This window comes from Loa loa, assembly GCF_000183805.2.
Source record: "Loa loa unplaced genomic scaffold supercont3.350, whole genome shotgun sequence".
Classification (NCBI taxonomy): domain Eukaryota; kingdom Metazoa; phylum Nematoda; class Chromadorea; order Rhabditida; family Onchocercidae; genus Loa; species Loa loa.
The window spans coordinates 4,053-16,958 of NW_018108530.1; the positions used below are offsets into that span (position 1 = coordinate 4,053).

The window sequence follows — 12,906 nt, forward strand, 5'->3', positions numbered from 1 at the left end:
CGCGACAAACCATATATTATAACAATATCAAGTAGGAGCAATTTTTTTACGTATACGATAATTCCTACTAAAAAATATTAGTCTTGAAACAGAAATTAATTACAACAAGTATCAATAAGTTTCATGCATCCTCATATAGCCTTCTTTGCTGCTAGCAATTTTTTCAAAAAAAAAAAAAAAAAGAAAAAAATTTTTGAATAAAGAGCTATCTTATAGAAATAAATTTGCTTTTCCTTTAAAGCTTCTTTTTTTTTAATAGAAAACGAAAAAGTATCGAAAGTTAAAGAGAAGAAACTAACAGATATGACAAATGTTTTAAGACTTATTCCTACATTTGAAAAAATTTTTTAAATAAAGAGCTGTTTTATAAAAATGAATCTTCAAACATTTACCGTATCTGTTAATTTACAATATTCAACGCCTATAACAATTTGCCAACTTGGCATTTTGCCTGTCTTTTTTTTTTTATTTGTTTACGGATCATGTTTTATGTATAGGAGCTATAAAGTGTGTTGAATTGATCAGTATTACATATACGTAACGTTGTGTATTGGCTACGTAGATTACGTAGAAGTAGGTAAGTTCCGTGAATTCATCACGTAGAGCAAACGTTTATTCACTTGTTATATATATAAGTTTTATATATGATATAGATCGTTTTACAAAGGACATAGAAGTAAACAATTGCTCAAGTAATATGTTATGCATGCTAGTAGTTATCGCTATAATTCTGTGTTAGATTTCGAAATTATTGTTTGACTTCTGATTTTTGCTAAACTTCAAAATGGTTGTTCTGTTGAAATTAATGATAATGGATCAAGTAATGCACATTTACAATAAATATGAGTTTAAACTTTACAACTTTCATCTTCACCTTTTTTTTTCGATGCTACAAACTTGATGATTGTATTATTAACATTATTCTTATCTTTCCGGATCTTACATACTCATTCTTTACTATAGTTTATTTTTTGTCACCAGTTATTGTGATAATCATCGACGATATCCCAGATTGAAATTTAAGATGCTAAAATATCGAACTTTCTCTTTTTAAAATATTTAGATTGACATTTTGAACCATAATTTATAATATACCAATCTTTTTTGGATGATCGTATAAATCCAATTAAATGTAAGGTAGTGTTTATTTCACCTAAGTTTTGAATAATTCACAATTGGCAAATATGTTTTGATAACTTTTCATTGAAATATGTAATTTGCAGGTGAAGGAAAAAAGAAAGAGAGCAGCAAACACATTTGTAAATTGGTTACATTACCGTTCTGCCATGCGTTCATTTTTTCGTACGATAAGGAAGACTGATCAGTTATGACAAATAGTATCAGTGACTACCCATTGTGCAGTAGTCAGTATCCAGCTGGCAATGTGGTTTGCTTAATTCAAAGCTTATTAAAATATACAAAGATTGATTTCCTTTAGATTACTCTCCTATCCCGGAAATATCGGAAATATCATGTCCAGAGTTTATCATTTTTCATTCTCATCTCTTTTCTCGGAGCATTTTTGATATCGTATTAAATGCTAGATAATAATTAATTCAACAAGGAAATCATATCAAGTAAGTCGAATATGAATTCCAAGAGAATCCGTTTTAGGATGAATTTCATCCGTTTGTGGAGGCGTTATTGCCGTATGTGAAAGAATTTAGTTACGTATGGTTTAATTTACAAGCTGCAAAGCGAAGATATATGAAAAGAAACGAAAAGCGAATGACAGTCGATGAAGAGAAAAGTTGCAAAGATGCATTAATGGCAAGTTTTCAGTTGTTTTAGAAAGTTTGCACATAGTTTTACCAAATTTACTGAAATCATGCGATATGAACTCAAACATTTGCTGACCACTGATGTTCTAATGAAATGTTTCAATGGTTCTTAAACTATCTTAATTCATTAGCTTTTGTCGGTACTATGAATCACGTAGTTTGAACTGAACTGTTCAATGCTGTTGCAGTGTAGAAAGGAAGAGATGACCGCTTGCTAGGACACCGAGGAAATCCTAAGAAGGAAAATTGAATCCATTTAGAATAGCGTTTGCATTTCATTTAGTAACTTCGATTCTCGTTTTTTCCAGGCTTTTAATTTTCAGAGTGAGCGGGTGGAAATCAAGCAAAAATGGGCAGGGCGATTGCTTGGCAAGCTAAGGAAAGATATACAGCCTCATTGTCGAGAGGATTTTGTCCTTTGTGTCACAGGACAGAGGCCAGCAGTATGCATACTATCAAATCCCGACCAGAAAGGGAAGATGCGACGAATCGACTGCTTGCGACAAGCGGACAAAGTATGGCGCCTTGATCTGGTGATGGTCATTCTATTCAAGGTATGGAAAAAAGTCATGAAACCGGTCTTGGTGATTTTTTCCTGGATGAATTACGGGTTTACATAGTGATCTCACAACAAATTTGATACTTTCAGTCGAAATCTTTTAACCCACTCCACCTTATATAGGCTTATTTAGTTTTGGATTATTTAGAAGTTTCAAATCATCAGCAATACGCGACATAATGATTGCATATTCGGCATGAACACTTCTGATTCCAGGGTATTCCTTTAGAAAGTACGGATGGTGAACGTTTGGAAAAATGTTCTGAATGTGCATTTCCAAGTTTATGTGTAAATCCTTATCATATTAGTATAGCTGTACGCGAATTAGATTTGTTTCTGGCAAATTTTATACACACAACAAATCCGGATGCTGCTGAGGAGGAAAACGATGAGAAAGGTTTTGATATTCTCATCTTAAAGGAATGATTAATTATATCATTTTAAGAAGTTACTTTTGCCTCTTTTTGAAATCAGGCATCAAGACGCTGTACATAATCATACCGCTGAATTTCCATATTTTCATTGAGTTAAATTAGCTGAATATACTTTATTTAATTTTACAGGAGACACGTGGTGGTCTATGTGATCCTTTGTAGGATGTCCTAGCTGCAGTTTAGTTGGATATAATTGGATCAAAGCATATCATGCATCATTTTAAAGTTACTTTCATTTACAGATCCTGACAAATTGGCAGTGCATGAAGGTATTTGGGGAACTGGTGTGTTTACTGCTTATGAACTGAAGACTCTAACTAGACGTACGTTTTTTTGATTATTGTTATGTTGCTACCGTTAAAATTATCCTTTCCACTCTTTCCCTGTTGTCGTCTATATAAATTTGTCATCTGTAATATAGTACTTTACTCTTATTTACTTTTGTTTCGTTTTTTTCCTTCTTTTTTCTTCGGGATAAAGTAAAAAAAAAAAGACAAAGCTTGCATTAGTCATTTTTAAAGACTCAATTAGAGAGTTTGGTTTATAAGTCCTTTTGCTCAGATTTTATGAGAGGAATCGCCTAACAAGTTACCAGCCACCCAGTTCACACGATTATTGCTTCATCCCTGCTTTCTAGAGTGTTTTTTATATCAGCACATCATAAATGTTCGTTTATTGCTTTATTCCTATACTTTGTGCTTATTTTTGCCATCAGATCAAGTTGATCATAAGGAAGTTGCGGCTTTGTAACCACTTGAATTGCAGATGAAAATTTCCGTTCATTGCAGTTCATATGTTTCGCTGTGGATGGTGTATTCCTAATTGATTCTTTTAAACGCATGAATTAAACGTTTGATTTCGCTTAGGGTTTGCGATTTTCTGACGGTGAAAAGCATGCATGTGTTACTTACAGGTCAACAGATAGCATCACTATTTATTATTCATTCCTCAAACTTTGCTAAACAAAAAAAAAAGAGAAAAAAAAATCGAGTTGACACTTAAAAAGATTATTTGCATGGTAATTGTTAGCATGCTTAGAAATTTTATTACTGATTGTTCTATCCATTCAAAAGTTCTTTCCAGATCATACGTTCGCGTTAGCACAGTATTTTCTGTTCATCATTGATCATTTCACTTCCGTATTTCCTCAAAGTGGACTTGTAAATGCGAAACACTTTTCTATAAATATAATTGTTCAATGTTTACAGCTTCAATAATAACACTGGTTGAAGGCGAAGCACGTATACCGGCAGAAATCATTCCACAGAAAGAAGAACCATATAACGATTTGGATTGGCAGTCACCTGGTAGCCCACCGCCATCATCGTCATCATCACGACGACACGTTGCTCCTACTTCTGCTTCAACTGTGGTGGCGGATTATCGGATATCTGATGGTCATGATGTTACTGAGAGCACTGGTAATTAAATTTCTGCCTCCTAGACAGCTGTTGCATTGAAGTCTTCCGCACTGTTCTACATTCGAGAATTGCGTTACCATTCCAAACATGTTTGTTTTTCAAGATGGTATAGCGAATGAGCAAGAAACGTGATTAAATGAGTTAAAAAATAAGATGTTAAGAGAGAGAAACGTAATCCTGTCAAGGATGGTCATTCGTAAATATTTTTGAAAAAATGTAATTAAGCTGTTACAGTATGAATGATCAAAAAATCACCTAGATCGCTGCTTCTGGGAATAGAGATACAATTCAACACCTTAATCGATCAACTTTCCAGAGTTACTCTTTGAGTGCCCAATTTTTAACTGATCAAAATATGTCAGTTTCAGCAGTTTTATTTAGATACTGGAATGCGAAGCAGTAGTTTGGGTGGACCAGGTGGAACACCGCAGGTGGGGGCAATGGTAACAATTGCCGATGCACTGGATACGGATTTGACGCATCCGGACTTTGAACATCCGAATCTCTTAGCTGATGATGTACTTTATTTTTCTTTCTCATTTTTTAGTTTTTTTTTTTTATATACTGAATTTACTGTATATTAGGTTGGCAAATAGCACTGTTTTTCTGAGTACGTTTAGCTTGCTTAGATTTTGTGTGCGTAGAAGACATCTTAATAAAGAACCATTTTAGTTATTAAACACCTGAGAAAATGAATATAGATTGTTCAATAACGAATTTGAGAAAGCATAAATTGGGCTTAGCAACCATGCACGGAGGTTGGAGGTATAGCAGGTTTCAATTCAAGAAAGTTAATGTCGTTTCTGAGGTTTAGAATAAAAGGTTTTTCAACTGCAGACTGGCGAACCGTTGGAAAAACGTAGTCGACACGCCTCACGAGATAGCGTGGGAAGTGTTAACGAAGAGGTACATCAGTTAATTGGTGGACGTATTGTTGGTCAACCAATATATATCCAGATAAAACGAAGCGATGATGGCACTGCAAGTAATCGAAGGTCCTTTTTCGTGCTTGATATCGCTGTAGTTTTAATGTTTGGTTAGGTGTTCTTTCTATAATATCTTGATATTAACAAAAAAATTTGTGAGTATTCACCCGAAGGGAAGTTCAGATCGAATTATTTCAGGACTCTTGTTGTACAGGGTGCGGTTGAAGGAACAAGGCTTGTCCAACTGAGGTAATTTATTATTCTATCGAAATCTTTTTTTTATTTCAGTTTTTTTCCAATTTTTTTCTTTTTCAGTAATACTAAAGACTTACAGACCACCTTTTACGGTTTCAACATCGAATGATGGACAGGAACGTTTGATCAGGGATGCATCAGAAGGTGGAAGTCGAAATAATACTGTGAGAATCGTCTCCCATCCTCCCGCTGGACATCATGGCGAATTACATCAGGAAAGACACCATGCAGCAAGTGAAACTATTGGGAATGTTGGATCAGCTAGTATAAATGAAACATCTTTGATGCACCGTGATGCGAATGGACTACGCCCAAGGACGGAGTGAGTTTTAGTTTTACCTACTGAAATTTTGTACAGTGTCTTCTGTACTTCATTTGTTGATTCATTGTGTGAATGGTGATAATGAATATAGCAAAGTTATATTTCGCAAAAGCTTCACACAGATTGAGACGATATTCTCAGTATTAGCCAATGAAAATTAAATGGTTTGAACCACTGAGAGGTGGCATAACTTATGAAGGGTTATGGAACATCGGTGAACTGATTAAAAAAAAATTACAATAAAGCGGAACTGTTGGATGAACTGGGTCAATCGGTGTAGTGAAACAGCGTTAATGCTCTTGATATTACTGGCGAAAGGATATTTATTATCAATATCCCAAACAGATGAATGAAGGAGCTCTTCACTCAGCCAGCCAGATAGGTTTGGCAAATTCATGGTAACTTGTAGATTTTTAGATCAGCATGTGAGAGTTTACTTGTACCAACGTCAACGGCTCGGCAATCAGGTCGCCTTTCTGAGAGCTATCAAATACATCATCCTAGCCAGCAGAAGAGAGATTTTACAAACAACACTGTATCCACAGTAACCTCGCAACGTTAGTTTCTTTTTCTTCTGTCCTGTTATGAATTACTATAAGGTGTTTATTGTGTGTATAATGTATATTGGCTTCATATCTCTTTTTCGATGCAGTTCTTGTCATTTCGTTGGTCTTATTTTCTATTTGTAGTATTTCCATTTTTCAATGAATTGTTTAAATATAAGGTGAGCTGATAGCAACGAGATCAATTTATTTGGCATGTAACAGAATCAAAATAAGAAAAAGCCCGTCCAAAGCAGTTATGAAATATTACAAATAGAAAGCGATCCATAACTGACGATCTCTAAGACGATGATTTTGACCTTATATATATTTAACATAAAGGAAGGTCGCAATCCTTTTAATGCTTTTTTTGTTCTGTTTGTTCGGAAAATCCCATCTTACTTATCATAGACGAAGATCAGGAACTTTTTAAGTAGTAGTGTAAAGCACTTTTTTATTTGATGTTTTATAATCTTCAACTTTGTGCCAAGAGCTATCAGCTGGAAAAAATATATTGGGCTTAGCCCTGTTGTAATCTAATTTAAGTCGTAAAATTTGTATGCCATTTGGCAAAATTTGATGGTATTTTCGAAACGATCCAAATGAGAGCCAGAATTCCGACAATTTAACAAAGTGGTTTTTCATTCTATTTTATGTTGGATAATAATGGTTAACACCCACGAAAAAGATTGTAAATACTCGTAATTTATTAATCATTAAATTTTAGGTATTGGTACCGTAACTGCATTTACTCGTTTGACTCGCGATGTCAAAGTACGAGACCCAAGTGATACTGCGCAAGATGTAGAACAGGTTGTTATATTCAGGTGAAGTTTGCTTGATGAGAGAACTATCTGTTATACATTTCAGCATGACCCTATCCATTACGGTACCGGTGAAACCTGTGCAAACATTGTATAGACAGACTCTTTACAACAGAATTTCTTGTCTCTGGTGTGTCTCATATAAGCATTTGAAAATTTGCCTGTTATCGGCTTGCTTCTGAATTTGAATATCAGCACGCAATGTATTTGTTTTATTGTTTGCTTGAAGCTTCTGGAAGTTATCGTCTTTGCAATGGAACTCTTAGGCTTTCTATTGTTATCGGGTTATTAGTTTACTTCAACCAGATTTTACGAAGATTTTTCAGTTGCAAATGATGTTAATTGCATTCACTTTTTTTAGGAAACGTAATCATTCTCCAAGTTCATCAACTAATGAACGATTGCCGGCTGCGACTGCAGAAATGAGTAATGTCGCTGTAAGTAATCGTAATGTGCATCAACAACAACAACATTTGACTACTCAGAATGGTTTTGGTATGGCGTTGCGAGATTCTTCAGGTCTAAATATTGTCGATATGCATCATTCAAGTCCGACAAAGTTCACAACATCAAATGGTGATGTCATTAGCTTTAGGTATGTTACGTTATTCAAAAAATTTGATTATACTTTTTTTTTAAAAATATATATACAGATTGTTTTGTGTTTTTCAACATATATGTTAGCGGAAGTTCGTGAGAAAAAGGAACAGTTTGCGGCCTTAATCGGTAGAACAACTATGCTAAATTAAAAATCTGGCGATCTCATTATGAGTTAAAAATGCAGGCACGAACCATTCGGCTGTTCTGTGTTTTAAGGAATAATATAACCATGAATTTGCCCATAAATAATCTACAGTTGACTCAGCAACCATAAAATCGGCCTTGTAAGAAGAAAATAAATAAATAAATAATGCAGTAGCTACTCCTGGAACACGCCATAAAGCATCTCCATCACTAGTTGGTGTAACAACTAATGGGATATTGTTTCTAATCCTATTTATGTTGTAACATTATTAATAATCCACGGTACTTTTCAGCACCGTATTGCACAGTATCGAAAGTCAGAATTCAGTAAAGCGTAGTATCAGTTTGGATATTTCACCTCCTGACTCTTCCACACAAACGGTGATTATAGACGAAAGACGTATGCTGGAACACGATGCTGCTAGTGCTGCCGAAGTGGAAGCACGAATTGCGAAAAAGGTTGCATTGTTGGATCAGCCAGTGCGAGAATTCACGACTAAGCCAGGAAATCCCCAGGTATACACTTTCACTTTTGTATTCCCTCACATCTGCTTCTTTATATTTATTTACTTCTTATTTATTTATCTGTCTTTCAGTTTCTTCAGTTGTAAGCTGTATAAAATTTGCTGCAATACTACTCTGTTTTTATTTTTGACTTTTCCTCTTAACAAGGATTTAGCGTCTACGGAGTTTGCTGCAATACTACTCTGTTTTTATTTTTGACTTTTCCTCTTAACAAGGATTTAGGTCTACGGAGAAAACCAGTTTAAAACGTCTAGAAATGTTAACAGTTTGGTTGACAAGCATTTGGAATTCTGAGGACACTTTTTTTTTGATCTTACTGTTTGTAGTTATTGGTAACTCCTCGACCTGTTGTGGCACATCGTCCATCTTTTATTTCTAACATTGGCGATACGAATAACAATGCTGCAGCTGCTGCTGCTCGTGATGCTAAAATAAGTCATATTGTATCTCGACAGGTAATTTTGCTGTGAATTAGCTAATTTTTATGTCATTTATGTAGATTACCATATGTAAGATTAATGGCAATTTAAGAAAATAATATGCAAAGTTAAATTTAGCTTAAACTTTAGGTTCACTTTAAAATTGAAGGCTGTTTGCTTTGAATGAAGTTCTTACCCTTTTTTTTTTAAATACGGTCCGTAATGCTTAAGTCACATTGCACTTTAAAATGTAATCCAAAGATCTTTTTTATTTTCTGATTTTGTAATAAGCATTCCTGAGGAAGTTGCTGGCAATTCAAATAACTGGAAGCAGTAGAGGATATGAATTCCCAAGGCTGTTATACAAAGCTTCTGTCACTTTGCTTTCTCATTTGTTCCTTCTCCCTTCCAAATTCGCACTCGTTACCAGACCAAACCTAAAGTTCGAGTTTTCTGAAAAATGTTGAAATTAATAACTAGTGGCAAAGTTAGGCACAACTTTTTGCTGTCGTTAATGCAGTTATGCAAGATATTGGCAAGAGGGAAATATTTGCAGCAGCAGCTGTTTGATAATGCGTGCAACTCAGCTATGGGTTCACCTGTACCTTTTACTCTGAACAGCCCCCTAACCACTCCACGCAGTACACCGGTGCCTACTGCAAGCTCAACTCTTGGAACTCCAGTCCCTGGTGTGCGTATACCATCCAGAGGACCGTTAACCGATGACGAATACTCGAGTATTGTTCAGAATGTGATCACTGCTTCTAGCGGTTTATCCGGTTCAGCTGATCAAGCATTGTTGAAAGAAGGTATGTAAGATGAGTTTCGTTTGTATTATTGTTATAGATAAAAATTGTTCTATATATATATATATATATATTATTGATAATCAGTGCCTGACGTATTGATGATTGATGATAAATGAGATTTTTCTTTATACTTGATTATGTGTTCTTGAGTACATTTCATCGCTACAATTGTTGGTTTTAGTTTCGAATCAGTTTTTGAATTATTTCAATGAAAACAGTCGTTCTCCGCATAACGGCACATTTCCGCTTCAGAGTTCCTCAGATACACGATCAGATTCATCTGCTTCAAAGTAAGCTTTGCTCCAAAATTACAATTTCAAATCTTTTTGTTTAATGTGGAAGATAAATTTAGTTAGGGATATAACTCATGAGGAGGACAAAACGGAAGAGGCGGTCGTGACATACGCACTTTGTTGGAGTGTTTAACGCGCAATGATATTAGTGAGAAACAGAATTTTAGTATGTTGTTTTTTTTAGCATATCAGTACCTGGTGTTATTTCTCTTTCAACTCCTCCAACAAATGCCTTAATCACGTCCCAAACGCCGACGGCTACATCGCCGATAGCTGATTCAACTACTAGCAATGAACAGTTATCAGTAAGTGAATTCTGTTGTTTGAAGTAGCGAACTCATGTGTGTGAATTAGACTTGTCAACAAGTGTTAAGCATAGGAGGTGCTACACTATGTTTGGTATATATTCTGCAATAAGTTGGCTTTCTGCTGTTATGAAGTAAAATTTTTTTTCTTTTTTTAAAAGACACATTATCTAAGTTCTCGTTATTTGTGCATGTAGAAACAGTCTTTTGCTAGTTTGTTACAAGCTTCGTAAGCTTTCAGATGCGTGCATTACCGGATTCGACTACAAGCGATTTACGTCAAGCAGGAAATAGGCCAAGTTCGTCGCCGACCTCTTCATCTGTTAGCGGTTGCACATCATCAGCATCTAATTCTCGAAGCTTAAGTAGCCCGTCAGAATTCATGAAAAAATGAAAAATACCGCTATTTATTTAGGAGTATACGTAACTGTATTGTTTTTTAGGCTTTTGTAAAATGTTTCGTCATGAAAAGGATAAATTTGTAAGGTTAAATTACGTGGAAGTGTTCATTTTGTTTTTTAGAGAGAAGATTACAGCCTTGTTGCCGTTTTTTACCCTAATATTATGCATACACTGAAGTGTGGAATTCGACCTTAAGGTTCTGTGCATATATTTCTAATATTTTAAAGAAAAAGAGATTAGTGATCAAGTATTTTCTTATTTGTTATTTATCCTTCGTTCTTTATCTTTATTTATTTCTTTTAGATACGCTGACATTGTTTATTTCTTCTAATCTTTTTTTCTCTTCTTTTTGTTTTGTTTCTGTGAGTAAATCTTATCTCAAACTGATCAGTTTGGTCGTAATTCTGAACCGTCAACACGCCCTTATCATTTGTTTTTTATTGACTGATATCCTTATCGATTTTTTTTTTGTCCAGAAACAAAGAAAAACATGTCTGTTGCTGTGGAAGGATTTTTTTTTGTTTATAGATTTTCTGGGATATTACCGGAATAGGAGAACTCAAGCATTCAGTGCAATACATCTCTTGTTAATGATTCAGTGTATAATGTAACATTGAGATTGACCTTTCAACCATTTATTTGAATTGATCCGCTGGTTATACTTCCGGTAAAGTTTATATTCTTTTTCTGATCATAAAAATTGAATAACTGTGCTAACTGCTATAATTACCAGAACTTCATGCTTACTATTGCATCTTTCGATGGGACACTTCTGTATTGATAACGATCACACCTAGGATTTTTGACTAATGCTTATGATATTATCTGTCAAATGATTCTATTTCGTTTCTCCGTGGTTAACTAAAAGTGTTTTTTTGTACTTTATATTATTGTTTATGTTTTCAGGCTTGCTTCGCTTTAACCAGTTGATTTTTGTTGTTTTCCCATTGTAAATTGATGATGTTAATTGGTTTGCGAAGTTGAAATAACTTTTCGTCATTTCAAATCTTTTTTTCTGATTGTATTTCAAAAGGTTTGTTCTTCATTTTTTACTCTTTCTTTCTTTCTCTATCTCTGTCACTTTCTTAATTTTATTTGAACATTATAATTGCTATTACTACAACTTGATTATCATTGTTTTATTCATATTTAAACTGGAGATAGAACGAAGTAAATCCCACTTTCGAATCGAAAATAAAAATGGATGAATTGATTAACAATTGTGTTCAAAATAGAGCATGTCAAGGAAGGCAATGAATGCTGATAATTAAAGAGTTTTAAGGAAAAATCATAAATTTCCTTCATCATTTTCCATCCATACTGCTCGTTTGAAATTAATATTCCTCATTATTAATTTCATTTTGCAAATCCCAAAATGTCACAACTTTGTGGTGACATGGATAACATTTGTATAATGATTAATATGATGCTTGTAACTGCATCACAAGATATCATGTTTAAATTATTTGAAAAAAAAAAGACTGGCAAAAATTGGGATTGGTTTGAGTTTAATGAAATTAAATTGAAGTGAAATGATTAGATTGAAGCATACAATGAATTAAGTCAAAAATTATCATAAAGTTGAGTTAAATTCAAATAACATATGCTTGCTAGGATTAAACTAAATTAAACCCAATTTATGGTAGGCGAAATTATATCAAACATAAATATGAGCAATGCTTTCTTACTTTTATGAAAAACGATGGAGTCATTAAAATATGAATATTTTTTGTATTCATTAAATTTACATAATATATATAATACAACCACTCACTGATTCGTAAATGAATGTTACAATAATAGGAAAAACAAAAATCATGATAGTTTAATAATGTAATTGTTGATATACTTTTTATAGCCATAAGCAAATAAGCAATCCATAGTCTTTTATCTAAGTCCTAAATTAAGATTTTATATTTTAGGTTTTTATTTTCTTTTCTATTTTTCGAATAAGAATACAAAATTTCAATCGATAATACTTTCATACCTCATCGATATCGTAACATCATTTTAATCTCGATAATTTCATTCCCATTATTTTTTCACCCTTTCTTATTTTTCTTTGAATTCACTCCCCAATCAAATAATTTTGTTTGTGTTAAATATTTTGTGGTTTAACTCGTTCCTTCTCATTTATTTCAGATATTTGATACGATACAGTACATTTTTTTTTTTTGAAATTTTTTGAAAATCCTTGAAATGAACAATACATATGAATATGTTTCATTTCAAATGATATCATTTTTAATTGCATTACAGTAATCACCAAATGTTTTATTAAATATGTTATCATTTGCTGTCGAATTCCTACAATTATGAATGACATAAAGATTTATTATTATTAT

General features: G+C 33.6%; 1 protein-coding gene across 1 annotated transcript; it reads left to right on the top strand.

Moving 5' to 3' along the window:
* Positions 1-1,327: 1,327 nt before the first annotated feature.
* On the top strand, positions 1,328-10,553 carry LOAG_08303 (nuclear factor I; the record flags this gene model as incomplete). Its single annotated transcript, XM_020447665.1, has 19 exons — positions 1,328-1,387; positions 1,615-1,770; positions 2,105-2,335; positions 2,557-2,737; positions 3,017-3,097; positions 3,983-4,195; positions 4,577-4,713; positions 5,033-5,190; positions 5,320-5,370; positions 5,456-5,698; positions 6,116-6,255; positions 6,968-7,067; positions 7,426-7,659; positions 8,102-8,324; positions 8,660-8,788; positions 9,309-9,561; positions 9,743-9,851; positions 10,039-10,159; positions 10,401-10,553. The coding sequence occupies 19 exons, from the start codon at positions 1,328-1,330 to the stop codon at positions 10,551-10,553; spliced, it is 2,973 nt and encodes a 990-aa protein (XP_020302129.1).
* Between the last annotated feature and the right edge of the window lie 2,353 nt (positions 10,554-12,906).